Source organism: Chironomus tepperi, unplaced genomic scaffold (genome assembly GCF_022539635.2).
Source record: "Chironomus tepperi strain 1889 unplaced genomic scaffold, CSIRO-AGI_Ctep_v1 contig_196, whole genome shotgun sequence".
Lineage (NCBI taxonomy): Eukaryota > Metazoa > Arthropoda > Insecta > Diptera > Chironomidae > Chironomus > Chironomus tepperi.
This window is the reverse complement of record NW_027226318.1, coordinates 995,598-1,009,875: the sequence shown is the minus strand read 5'-3', so window position 1 is coordinate 1,009,875 and position 14,278 is coordinate 995,598. Positions and strand designations below refer to the sequence as shown.

The window sequence follows — 14,278 nt, the reverse complement described above, 5'->3', positions numbered from 1 at the left end:
CAGCCCAATTCAATCGTTTGATCTTCAACTTCCGACGTTGCCACTTTTACGACTTATTTAAGACTATTAATCATTTGTAGCTCTCCTGCAGTCAAAGAACTCTGGGAAAGTGGCTGTTGGTAGAGATAGTGTAGCATCTGGTAATGATAATTGGCAATAAGCAGCCACTTAAGTGAGATCATGTATCACAGTTCATCTGTATGGCTACCGTAAGTAAGTAACTAAGTTCTCGATTGTAGGCAAAGATCCAAGTTGATCTGGACACTTACGGGGATTGAAGAATTCATAGATTGATTGGACACGGTACAGAGAACGTCTTAAACAGGGTTCCTCCAAAACTACCGGCCTGCCTTGTACAAACTATAAAGTACAGTCTAAAACTCCCTGCATATGAATGTTAAATGCATGAAATACAACCCTCTTGCTATTGACTGAACCCTACTTAAACATCATCTTTCTGGGTTTGCCTTTTGAGGAAACCTGCTGATCAGAAGCTATGAATGCAGCTAATGACTGCAAAAATCCATTTTGACAAATTGACAATAAGAACACTCCAAACTCCAACAAATACGCATAAACAGCAATTGAAATCTGTTTAGTAGGACAATAGAACATCTGACGTCATGTTCTGCATACAAAAGAAGTTTTCATTTGTATTTCTTGAAAGCCAAATAAATAAATAAACCAGAGCATTAAGTAAGTGCTTGGAAGTAGCCAAAGAAATGAAATTTACCACACCATCCTATTTTCTTCAGGACATAAATTTATGTTTGTGTCCCATATGTAGACATTGCCAAGAAAAAGTCTTTAAATTGGATGGTGCTTTTAAGGAAACTAGCTTCATCCTTAAATTTAACTTGTGCATTGAGTAGGAAAATAATTGAAATTGATTATGATCAGAAAGTTCATCGCATGGAGCAATAAAATCAGCCTCATTGTGAGCATTTATTGAACTTCTATTCATCAATTTTTTCCCATTTATTCTTAAACCCATAAATTTTCATTCTCAGTTAGCTATGGATGGAAGAAGAAAATAACATCGGCATAAAAATACCATAAAAAATCACTTCAATACATTACTACTTACAAGCTAATTTTTTATGTGCTATTGACATTCGCGTGGATGATGAAAAAATTTAAGCTTTTTTGCTTGGTGATGGAATTTGAGAAGTATTTCCATTGGTATGTTAAGTTTGAATTAAAAGTCAATATTAAAAGACATGAGCTTTTTGAAAGCAAGCTTTTTATAAGCTTTTCGAAAGCAAGCTTTTGTGAGCTTTTTGGAAAAAGCTTTCACGAATCCTTTAAAAACAAATCTCGGAAGCTTTTTGAAGCAACATTCGGTGAGCTTTTTGAAAATAAGCTTCAGTGAGCTTTTAAAATAAAATTTGAAATTTTTAGAAACGTTTCATGTTTTCCAAAAAATGAGCTTTTTATCTAAAAGCTTTTAAATTTGGAAGCTTTCATGGCAAATCTGATTAAAAATGAGCTTTGTGTAAAAACTCAAATTCAAATCAAGAAAGCATTGAAAAACTTAAAGCTTTCCATCACTCAACTTCACTGTCTACAAGAAGCAATTTAAATATCCAATTTCCACCCATTACAGCATGAATTTAATAAATATTTTATCACTGTAAAGCTCTCTAAAGTTTAAAATGACACATAAACCTCAATCATGATAGAGAAAAGTAGTTTAACGGAGGCAGCAATAGGATCACATTTAGTCCATAAATTTTCTCATAATCATTCCACAATTATGCAGCATAAAAAAATTTATTGGAACAGTTCCAAAGCAGCTAAAGATCTTTGAGTATGACTTGTAGTATTTACATTACTCTATAATTAAGTTTTACATACAATGTCGCGCAGCGTATTTGTGTCAAAGGTTTTGGATATAAATAAAATTTTATTTTAAAGGCACATCAATAAGAGTTAATGCATTTAGGTCAAGATTCCTTAACAAAATTGACATTAACCCCAAAAAATGATGCGTAAAAATATCTGTGTCCTCTTAAACGTATCAGCCTCAATTCTTAAGGCACACTTCAGTAAATTCTCATGTGTAGCTTAATGCAAAAAGAATCAGTCTATAGATGAATTTATTTATCCTTTTCGTGCTAAATTTTATCTCGATCCATACCCAAAAAAACTTTCACGTTCCTCTCGTCTTGAGAGATATCCATTCAATATTCTGTTGACTGCTGCATGACGACACTGAAAGTGTTACATAGTATCAAATGGACATTCAATATCCAGACACTCTAGGGTGCCTTTTCTTCTTAATGACGTTTAAAATTGTTAATTGAATATTTTGAGTCTTGTAAAGGAGGTCAAGACGAACAAAAGGAACAAATTGATGAAGGTGAAAAAAGGTTCTGAATTGCATCTAAAATGTTTGTGTAGATTTCAGACATGATTAATGGATTTTGGGAATAATATCAAAAATTAGTCGGTTTGATCAATTTGTTGAAGTTTTCTTGTTTTCATTGATGTTAATGCTGCAGAGTTGCCATATTATTGCTGTATTGTGATCTTAAAACTAGAAGTAAACAAACTTGAAAGATCCAGTGAAAAAAAAATCTGAAATTTCACGATTTTAAGAATTTTATATAACAGGAAATGAAAATTCTAGAAAAATCATAGATTTTCAGTCATTTGGAAGTCATACTGAGAAGGCATGACAGCCAAAAAATGAAATTACTGCCTAACAATTCAATTTTACAATGAAAAGATCCATTAAAAGAGGAAATTTAATTTGCTTAGAACTAGAACGGTAATTAGTTAATTAGCAACAAGACATTATATGCCTTGTCAAGAATGATTTATCGATAAGAATTTGTGAGGATCCAGTAAACGTTTAATCATAGAAAATTAATGTACGATTCACAGGTGGTCGTTCTACTTAATGAAAAACTTCTTTTTTTTGGTAGTCCTCTAATCTTTTATGGAACTATGTCATGCATAATGTAGATATATCAAATCATGCAGTGCAGAAATTTTTCACATACAAGATAGTTAATTTGCAAAAAAAAGGAGAGGATAGACCTCATATGAGGAGTCATTAATTTAGTCAAAAAAGAAACGAAATAATTGATGAAATTTAGGACAAATCAGAACATTAAAAGGCATTCAAAGCAAGTGATTTATTATCATGCTTTCCTGCATTTGACAAGAGTCATGTAAGTGAAATTTAAAGCATACTTATCAAACAGTTCTGTGTATGAAAGCTTGTCATAAATCGTGTATACATGAACATTAATGTTTACTACGAATACATGCAAATCCATTATAGTTTATGCATAAATTAATTAAGAGAATTTGCACATGATACAAGTGCATAATGGATTCTCATGTAAATGATGTTTATAATCCCTCAAAGTCATGCATACTTAATGTAAGCTGCTGGATTTTACATGTAAGAACACTTTTAAGAAGGAATCTCTGCTTTTAATATTGATTTTAGTCTTAAACTGCAATCTATGCAGTTGCTGTTGACAGGATTGCAATAAGTACAGGGTATGAAGACTCAGCATGAATTCTTGCACTTGATGGATGAATGTATTATATCTCGAGGGTCAAAATTCAAATTGCTTTTGCTCAAGATTAGTTTATTGCAAATATTTCATAAGCAGAACATAGTCTGCAGCTGTTTAAGAAGCTTGTCAAGATTCATATGTTGAAAAATAATAATTTTAACGACTAAATTTGAATTTAAAACCATGCAAATGTCAATTCTACATATGAAAACTTGATAATTGATATTTTACACATGAAAACTCTACAATTGTTAATTTTTACATATGAAAGCTTTCAATGAGCTTTTTACACTTTAAAACTCTGCAACAGTCAATTCTACACATCAAAACTATACAAATTATTTTTCATTTACACATCAAATGAAAAATTGTTTAAAATTGTCAATAATCTGAAAAATGGAATCAATTTAATAAAAATAAGATTTCCTTTACTAGATTAAAAATTATTTCACTTTTATTATCAATTCAAATCATGAATTTTGCGAACATTCTTTATCATTCATATTTTTTTTCTTTCATTGTTATTTTTTTCATATTTTTTAATTCTTATTTTTCAAATACCCATTAAATGGTATGCATAAACTGCTTCATTCTTTGCATATTGTGCTCATAAAAATCTACTACATCATGCCATTTCGAGAGGTGCACAATTTAAAAGGGGATGGGGGGGATTATAAAAAAATTATGAAAATTATTGATGGAGCAATAAATGGAATTAAACTAAGGGAGGATAGATAAAATTTTTAATAATATCTATGAAAATGAATTCATTTAATAAAAACTACTTAATTATATTATGAAAGAATTCAAAAATTCATCGTTTTTTTGGGATATAATGTGTTAATACAATTATTATCAAATCAAAAATAATTAACTGGACAGATTTAATGATAAATAATATTATTATTAGCGCCATAAATTCCTCGAAACACACTGTTCATTTATTATTTTTTGGCAAGCCATTAAAATTTTTTTATTCTTTTAAATTGAATTTTTTAGCGCTGGAACATTTTCACTATCAATGCATATATGCATATGTATTTAATTTTTTTATTTCCTTATGAGAGACAAATAAGCATGATTTATCATTTCCCAAGCGTACATATCCATTTTTTTGCGGAGAAATGTTTTCATTTATCTTTCATATTATCACAAATAAAGCATAATTAATTGTGTTGTTTTTGTTGTGTGTGTGATATTAAATCTTAGTAATTTAATAGAGAAAATGTTGCAATCAGAACCTCTTTAATAATTTTTTAAACTTTTTATCATTAAAAAGATAAAGCATTCATCATATATTTGGTTATGGGAGCTGATGGTGATGGTGAATCTGAGTTTCTGCTGTTAGGAACCAAAAGCTTTGATATTTTGATATTATTCGAGCACAAATGAGGTATTCTGATCCAAACTGATGCTCTTATTCACAAATCATCCAGAATACAATTTAGATTGCATCCTAGAGTATACCCAAGAGCAAGCAAAGGTGATATCCACAACATGACTCCCAAAATTCACCAAACCAACAAAATTAAAGATCCCAACATTCATCAACTCCCAATTAATTGAATTTATGCAAAAAATTTCACTGGATGAAGAAAAAGGGAGTTAAGCATGGAAGTAAAATTGCAGTGAAGCTATTGAAAATCGTTTAAGTAACTTTTCCATACTCTAATTCTCATATCTTCTTCTAATATTGAATCTTTGTAGTTTGTAATTAATAAAAAATATTTGTGAATGTATAAAATATACTATTTAATGTCTGTAATGCACATTTACATTTTTTTTTGTAGTTTTATTTTAATTATAGTCATATTGAACCTAAAACTTTAAGAATATTTTTTAGTAATGAACATGAATGTTGAATTCTTCTTTCTTTATGTATCAATTAAGAGAATCATCATCAAAAATTTTAATATTTTTCACTTTATCTAAAATTACATTAAGCAAAAATAGTAGTAGAGGATGAATATGGATAGTTTTTGATTCTTCAAGAGAACAAGAAGTAAAAGCTAAATTGTCTTTAGCATATTCTTTCGTTTTTGATTTTTTTAAAAAAAAATGTAAACTGTTTCTACAAGAAGCAATAAATTAAACTGAATGAATAATCATTGTTGATGATCAAGTCCTAAAAACATTCTAATGCCCCAATAAAGTTAGCAAGTTCATATAGTAAAAATATTATATTTTTTTCATAATTTTTTTTTTTTGTTTTTTTTTTTTTTCCATTACGCACTGCCTCACTGCTTTGCTGTTACTATCTGTTAATAAATATATACGATGATTTAATTCATTCAACTTTGTTCGAGTTCTGTAAAAGGAAGGAAGAATATAAAATTAAACGATTAGTAATAGCCAAAAACAAAATGACATCATGGGATCAAAGTCAAAATTATTAAACAGACGTTGACATGATTCATTAGAGCCTACTGAATAAATACAAACGATTGGATCATTGTTTACTGTATTCATTCAATATTAGTTCTATATTTGGGACATAACAACATCTCAGTATTAAATTAATCCAAGGATTAAAAATAAATCCTAAGATTAAAATTAAATCCATAGTCAGCAACTCACCTTTCTTTTTCAGATTATCTGTGAGGATCTTCTGTCCTTGTTGTGGCATACCAGCTCTGATACCTTGAGGAATTGGTGCGTGTCCAGCACGAATTGGTTTTGCTGTAAATTAAACAAAATGTATTAATATCCTATAATAATTTATCAAGTCTGCAAGTCTTACCAATTTGGGCCTGAGGACCTCGACGTGCCAAGTTCTTTTGACGCACAGCTTCCTTAATTCTATCAACCTCATATTGATATCTCTTACGATCACGCATTGCTCCTTCTTTAGCCTCCTTCAATGCTGTCTCGAGAGCCTTTACACGTTCCATTGTCGTTCTGAGTCTCTTCTCTAATTTTGGTAATTCACAACGTAAATCTGCATTGTCACGAACCAATTGTTTATGAACTTTCGTCAATTGCTCCAAATTATTCTCTAAGAATGAAATCTTTTGTTTTTGAGCTAAGGAACCGCCATCATCTTCACTATCTTCTGAATTAATAGACTTCTTGATGCGAGCTTGCAAATCTTGTACGAACAATTTGCGCAAATTGTGTAAAGTTTGGAGCTCCTTTGAGACTGTATCTTCCAATCCTTTCAAATCTTTGCGGGCCTGTTCGCGTCTCTCGTTTGTTAAACTGGAAGTTGAGGAAAGAAGATTTTGGTAATTAATAAGGAATTAAATGGAAAATAATTAATGATTTAATTAAAATAAGGACTTTCAATATCGAATAAATTGGACATTATGAGATAGGAACTAATCAATAGCTTAAACTAAGGAACAGGAGAATTAATCCAATCATAAATTCGATATCAAAAGTCATACTACAAATGATTTTTAACAAGCTAACGTAATCTAGTATGTAGTCATGGTCAACATTTTTAAATGAATCTATCATCACTTGCGATTTCGAGTGAATTTATCAAAGGCTTTATTTCGCTTCCGCTTATTCGACCTTGATAAATTCAATGCAAATCAATATTGTGGATTGAAGGAAATTTTCCAATGTAATTGCGAAATTCAATCAAGTTCATGTATGATTCCATTTGTTGGGCAATTTGTTATTTCAGTTTAGTTCTATTCTGAAGTGTTAGATTATAATACAGATATCTGAGATTAAGTCAAGAAAGTTAGTTAGGTTTTTATCAAAATTTCAGTTAAACATTCAAAACTTGACGAGTTTTAAAGCCATTAAAAGTGAAAATCGTGACAAAAAGCTTCAAAAATTGCACAACTTTGTAAAGCACGCTATGACATTTTAGAGCTTGAATCAAAGCTTTAAATTGACTCATTCACATTTTACACGAAGTCTACTTGACTTTTCCATACACAATCTCAGTCAACATTTAGCTTTGGATTTACAAAATCAATAATTTGTTTAGTTTGTGACCTCAGTCATCCTTCATGTATTTTGATTTGATTGAATTTCACAAATATTTTGAATATTTTCCTTCATATCCCCATTTAAAACCCTACAAATCTACATTTGTAATTGTAAGGTTTTAAAAATTAAGAACTTATGAATTTAATGAGCATAAAGTATGATTTTTGCAACACATTGAAATTAATATAATTATGAAGATTACCATTCAGTTTGACTCAGAATGCATTAAAATGTAAAACATTTTTTTTTTTGAAAAAGAAAAAGAGAGAATAGAAAGAATCTCAAGAAAAAAAAGAGATGAATTAATGTAAAATTTGATCAAAGTGAATAGAATTTAATTTAATTCATTAAAAAGAGAACATGTTGAATTGTTTTTTTTTAGCATAAATAACCTTTTTTCTCTGTCTGTATTTTGAATATAATTTTTTTCATTTACAACTGCATTTTACAACATTGAATTTACATAATTTTCATTTTTTTTTTGTTATTAATTTAATTAATTAATATTTTTTTCTATTCTGTAAGCATCGCGATGTGTTTTTAATTGTTTGAGAAAAATGATAAAATGCAAATCATAAGCACAATAATACAGCCAGGATTAATGTATTTAAATAAATTAGAAAAAATTAAAATGAAAATTCTACTGAAAAATAATTCGAACAATGATCGCGATTCCTGGCTTTTTAACAAATTTGACTTTTAATCCCTAAGGCTTTAACGAATTAATAAAAAGCGATTAAATCGAATTTTTCATTTTTAGAAGCATCATGTTCTCTTAATTACAACAACTAACTCATTCCATTAATTAAAATTTCTTTTAAAGTCACCGCGTGTCCAGAAACTTTTTTTTAACAATTAATTTCGATTTTCAAACTGAATGGCGATCATTCTTGCGGTATATATTAATGAATAAATCATAAATGTTCAATATACAACTACAAATTCATTTAATTTAATTAATATGAATATGTAACTGATAGTAAATACATTAAAATGTGTGTAATAATGAATTTATAGTCTTTTTTATAACATGTTATCATTCAAAGTGTGATTAATACATTATGTTACAATACTTAAAAAGCATAATTCATCATCAATATTACGATTTTATCTTTGTTTTCGTCATCCTTAAATTTATTAACATTAAATATCACAGTAAATCAAATATTAATTCAATTATTTGCTTTTTTGCCGATTTTTTTGAACCAATTTTAAGTTTTGTTAATTTATTTTATTCCCTAATTCACATTTTTGCGTCAATTTTCCAAGATTTTTCATGCATATTTCACTTTTAACGGACTTTATTCAAAAATAAACCAAAAGCTCTGTTTGAAAACCTTACAAAAGTTTTGAATTTGTATGGTTTTAAGGTAAATTGTATGGTTTTGTAATTCAAAAATATTTTAACCGTTATATTTTTAAAATTGAAATCTCAAGACTAATTTCTTGGAAAATGCGCATAAGTTGTCCGTTTAATACTCTAACGGCGACTTGAATACTAATTGTTATTAATTTTGACAAAATTTCAATTAAAAATTTATCGCAGGTACAATGAAAATAATTATTATTTACTGTTATTTTGATTCTCAAAAGCAGCATAAATTTAGAAGCATTAACGCAATTTCAATGGCATATAAAGGAACTTAATTAAGGATTAGATTTATATTCGATAATAATGACTAGACATAGTAAAGCTCTAAAAGTGAAATGATTTAATGAGTCATGAATTATTTTTTAAGACTAAGGAAATGTTTTTGAGAATCTTAATGCACAAATCTGTCATATATCCACAGTAATTATTCGTTCTGCATTACTTATGCTTATACTTTATACGCATATAAGCAGGAAATGCTGCACAATAACTCAAAGTCATAGAAATCTCTGATTTAATAAAATTAAATTAATTCAAATTTTGAACACAATTTCAGATCTTAATTAAATAATGGAACTGAACACAAAATGTAACTTAATGTCTATGAGGAGGCAAAACTTAAAGTATAAGATCTTTGAGCATGAAAGAAACATGTCCGTGCTGAGCATGGATAATAATGGTTTGTAGGCACAAAATTCAAGTTCATAACTTGTGTATCAAAAGTCTAACAGTATCAAAAGATGCTATATCCATTTATCATTCTAGACTGTCTATCCCTTTGAGTATTGTGTCCATATTTATGTCATACTGTTTACAATACAAGCAGATACTGTGGACATTGATGTGTTAAAAGAACCATTGTTAGAGATAAAATGAGGTGAAAATGGAATGTTGGAATCGTAAGTGATTCAACAAGTGACGAAATGGATGTAACTAAACTCTTATCAGTATTATATTTAAATTTTTCACATTTGAGTCGTTCACGATGATCAATTAATTTACGATTTAAAATATCTTTACGAATTTTTGTTAATTTATAATATTGATTTAAGGAATTATTGTGATAATTGTTACTATTTGTGGATTTATTGTCACCACCAAAATTGGAATGTAAATAATCAGTGATATTTTCACATTTACTATCATCATTATTATTTTCCTTATTAAAATACTCGTAATTGTACTGTAACTCATCATAATAATCACATATATGGTCGATGATCTTATCATCATTCCAATTGTTCCTAGAATCTCTTTTGTTACTCTTTTTGCTACTATAAATTTTTTTTGGTGTTGCCAATTTAGTATTAATTATATCGTTAGTCATTTTTGTGTTATTTTTATGTGATTTGACATACATGAGTTCCTGTAAACGAGCTGATTTTTCGGCCTCTTCTTGCTTCAACTTCTCGTGTTCGTTCGACATTTGTTGATTCTCCAATGTGAGCTTTTGTGTTGTGCTATAAGAAAGAAAATTCACAGATAAGCATTAAATTAAGATATTAAGCATCAATACATACTCTCTCAATTCATTAATTTGCTCTTGTTTTGCGCCTATTTCATCTCTCAAATCTGCAACTTGTTTAGTATGAGCTTCGCGTAATTGATCCATCTGTTCGACGAATTCAACGCGCAGCTGTTCTGCTTTCTGTTTTTCTTCAACATTTACAGATGTCAACTTCTCAGCTGCTTTCAATTTTGCACATTCTTCATGCAATGAATCAATATTCTCTTCTAATGTGCGCTTTTTATTCTCTAATTCACGCATTGACTCTTGGAGTGACTTCATACGAGCCTCATGTTGCGAGATCAAAAGTCTACAATCGCTCAGTTCCTTCTCACTTTCATTAATTTTCTTTGTCGTTGCTTGTTGTTGCGTCTCCAAATTATTGCAACGTTGTGTGATATTCTTCGCTTCCGATTTCATTTTACTGATGTATAGACGTGCAACTGTAAACTCTTCTTCAATCTTATTGATATTTGCGTCGGCATTAATTTTCAATTCAGTTGACGTTTCTGTATTTAGAGCTTGACCGACTTCTGATAACTCACGCAAAAGATTACCCAATAAATCGATGATTCGTTTCTTTTGATGATTAGACATGTCCTTTAACTGCTGGAGTTCCGTTGTTGTCGTATTCAACATTGATTGCTTTTGTTGGAATTCATCATTAACCTGCTCCAATTCTTTATTCTTATTTTCGATTTCTTGCGATTTCTGATCGTAGTTAACAGCCAACTCTTCTAATGCTTGAAGGACCTCCTTAACTTCTTCCTTTGCACTTTCATTCTCTTGTTGAATGCGAGTCATCTCAATCTGCAAATTCTCATAATCACGACGTGAATTTGAAATAAGTTCCTCTTGATCCATAATTTGCTCTTTGAGCTTCTCAACATATTGTGATTGTTGATTGATTTCTTCATCCTTTTCGTCCAATTGCTGATATAAGGTTTCACGTTCAGCTTCAAGACGTGCACGTTCATCATTTGAAATTGATCCAATCAATGCCAAACCACTTGGTGTTGCAGGAACAGGACCTTCACGAACCATTTCAGCTTCAACATTCGGTGTACTTGCTTCCATTGGTTCTGCCATGTTAAATTGCTCATTAAGATCAACTTTCTCACCATTACGCCATCTTGCCAATTCAGCCTCCAATTTCTCAACTTTTCCTTTAAGTCTTCCATTCTTCTCCTTCTCGCGCTCATAACGACGCTTCCATTCTTCAGCTGTAAGCTCCTCATTGACACAGACAACGTTCTTAACGGTCTTAGCACGTCTACCGAAATCTAACGTCGATTTAGTTTCCGATTCATTAAAACTTGCTGGTGAGCAACAAATGACAATTGTCGTGCGAGCATTACCACCAAGTGACTCTTGTAAAATTCTTGTTAATTTGGAATCACGATAAGGAATATGACTTTTATTTCCATCAGCCAATGCACTAATTACATTACCCAAAGCCGACAATGACTTATTGATGTTCTTTGCTTCATCCAAGACTGTTCCTTCAGCACCGGTTTTTGATACTTTCTCACTACCAGCCAAATCAACAAGATAAAGTTTACCGGAAAGTTTCTTTTGATTTTCAAGATTCTCTTGCTTTACATTGATGAGAAATACGGAGTGGGATCTTGATGAATGTTCGTTCATGTCTAAAGAAATAAGATAGTTAGGGATATGAATAGATTCAACGATTTTCGGAACTTACTTGTTACAGCAATATGTCGATTAGACTTTCCCTCCTCAATCACTTCGAAAACTTCCTCGGGACTCGAGACGAATCTTTCAGTAGCACCTTTCACATATGGAACACGATTCTTATCCTCGTGAACACTCAAATTTATTTTCGAGACATCAAGTAAGTCTCTAATTTTATCCATATAAATTTCATAATACGATACTTTAATGTGAAATTCTAAATTCATTTCCATTGTATAGATGTGATTGAAGATGTCATTTACAATACGTGGAATGATTCCCTGCTTTCCAGGATCACCGATAACGCCTTCCATCGTGTGCGTTTTACCCGACGAAGTTTGACCGTAAGCGAATATCGTTCCATTATATCCAGCTAAGACGTCTGCGACAATTGATTTTGCGGCTTCACTGTAAACCTTCTCTTGTGTTGCATTCGGCTTGAATACTTTATCAAACAAATATACTTTGCCCTATTTTTTATTAAATTTCGGTTGGTTGGTAATTGATGCGGTTGAAAATAGAAATGCAAAGAAAAAAAAATAATAGAGGAACATGAATAAAGTTACATAAATGAAGAAGAAAAATAATTGAACCATAACAACGGCAGGAACGGAAAAGCAATGAATGAGTTATAGTTGCTGTTAAAATTCATAAATGTTTATGAAGCATCATAAAAATGTGTATGCAATGTAAAGCTCTGTCAAAATATTATTAAAGTCAGTGACTGACTTTGTTGATTTTGAGTAAAGAAAGCGCATATTTGTTTGCTTACTATGGAAATATCACAGAATAATAAATTTGAAGGATTAATGACCTAACATAATTTCTGGACCAAATACAGCAGCTGCAAAGTTAAGAACTACGAATATAATTTCTCGTACTAAAAATGCGCTAAAAAAAATTATGCATAAAGTAAGACGTCTTATTTAGATCAGTGTATAGGAAGAAGAAATTCTCGAGTGTGGGTCGGTCTCCAATATTAATTTCAATTCAAGTATTCAGCAGTAACAGGAGAAAAATGACAAATTTTCAGCTCAATGCCATTCTTTATTCTATTTGAAGGTCATCCAGTCATTCCAAAAAGGAAGATGATCCTTGTCGCTTTTCCTTTGAAATTGGATTAGCATTTATGGCCTGAAAATGGCATTTACACGTTTTCGTGTCTTCTTATTAGACATTTATGTGTTCACTTGTTCCGTTGTTCTCTCTTTTTATTTTTACATATAAATTTTTGCAAGATGTGAAACAAAAATGGAAAAATGACGTCATGGAATATCGATTTGTCTCTGCCTGCCTGCTTTAATGTATCATAATGAGTCACAGTATAGAGCGATGTGGAACTTTATTCCTTTCATTCAACAAAAATATGACTTTAAGAATGCAGGAAATTAATGACGATGCGAAAAAACATTTCGGCAATGACTGATGTGTAAATGAAAATTAGATTATCAATGAATTGGATTTTCCTCAATCGTAAAATTTTCTTCGTTTAGACGAAATCATATCGACTGAAAATTCAAGATGGATACATGGAAGATGTTCGTGTTTTGCTATAATCACTTATGCCTTAATGCTACACTCCCATCAATTTTGTTTGTTTTCTTAATTGATGATAGTAATGTAAGCAATGAATAGAGTCGTAAATTTATGACATGATTATGTAATATCCAAAAAGAGCGAAAACAAGTCAAGTGCCGATGGGAAAATAGCAAGAAAAATCAATCAATTGCTTCACATGTAAGCTTCTGCCATAGTCGTTTTCAGCAAAACTCATTTCCTTTGAAAATTTATCATTATAGATTTTTTCCGTGTTTTATGAAAAATCATAAAATTGTATTAGAAATAGTTAAGGACTTACCCCAATCGATATACAGTTCTCCTCGGAACCTTGTGGGAACTTTACGATGAATTTCGAGCCAGCTTTCTCCTCCGAATCATTGAGAGGCCTGAATCGACAAACTACCTTAATTGAATCTTCAGCTGGAATTTCTCGATCTGCCGCGGACATATTGCACTAACACTTAATACAAAAACAAAGTTAATAATAAGATTTGATGATTTTTATGCACTAAAAACACATTTGAATGATTTAAAATAATAATTTTCTTCCACTATGATTTTTTCTCTGAATAATCAATAAACGGTTAAACGGAACTGAATTGAGAAAATCGCGTTATTAGCCGTGAAGCACCGTACTCAACTTTGCACTTTTAATTTTTTGTG

At 30.5% G+C, this 14,278-nt stretch overlaps 1 protein-coding gene across 1 annotated transcript; it reads right to left on the bottom strand.

Moving 5' to 3' along the window:
- Window positions 1-3,964: 3,964 nt before the first annotated feature.
- On the bottom strand, window positions 3,965-14,213 carry Khc (kinesin heavy chain). The gene is made up of 7 exons (XM_070639344.1): window positions 13,914-14,213; window positions 12,066-12,525; window positions 10,374-12,009; window positions 10,212-10,313; window positions 6,277-6,734; window positions 6,114-6,215; window positions 3,965-5,844 (listed from the first exon to the last, which is right to left on the bottom strand). The coding sequence occupies exons 1-7, from the start codon at window positions 14,061-14,063 to the stop codon at window positions 5,828-5,830; spliced, it is 2,925 nt and encodes a 974-aa protein (XP_070495445.1). The 5' UTR covers window positions 14,064-14,213; the 3' UTR covers window positions 3,965-5,827.
- Between the last annotated feature and the right edge of the window lie 65 nt (window positions 14,214-14,278).

Excerpts from the sequence above, each read along its gene's own strand:
- Khc (XM_070639344.1), bottom strand. The coding sequence starts at position 14,063 with ATGTCCGCGGCAGATCGAGAAATTCCAGCTGAAGATTCAATTAAGGTA. Across the intron at positions 10,314-10,373 it reads CAAATTAATGAATTGAGAGA|CACAACACAAAAGCTCACAT; the intron begins GTATGTATTGAT and ends TCTTTCTTATAG. Across the intron at positions 6,216-6,276 it reads AGGTCCTCAGGCCCAAATTG|CAAAACCAATTCGTGCTGGA; the intron begins GTAAGACTTGCA and ends TTTAATTTACAG.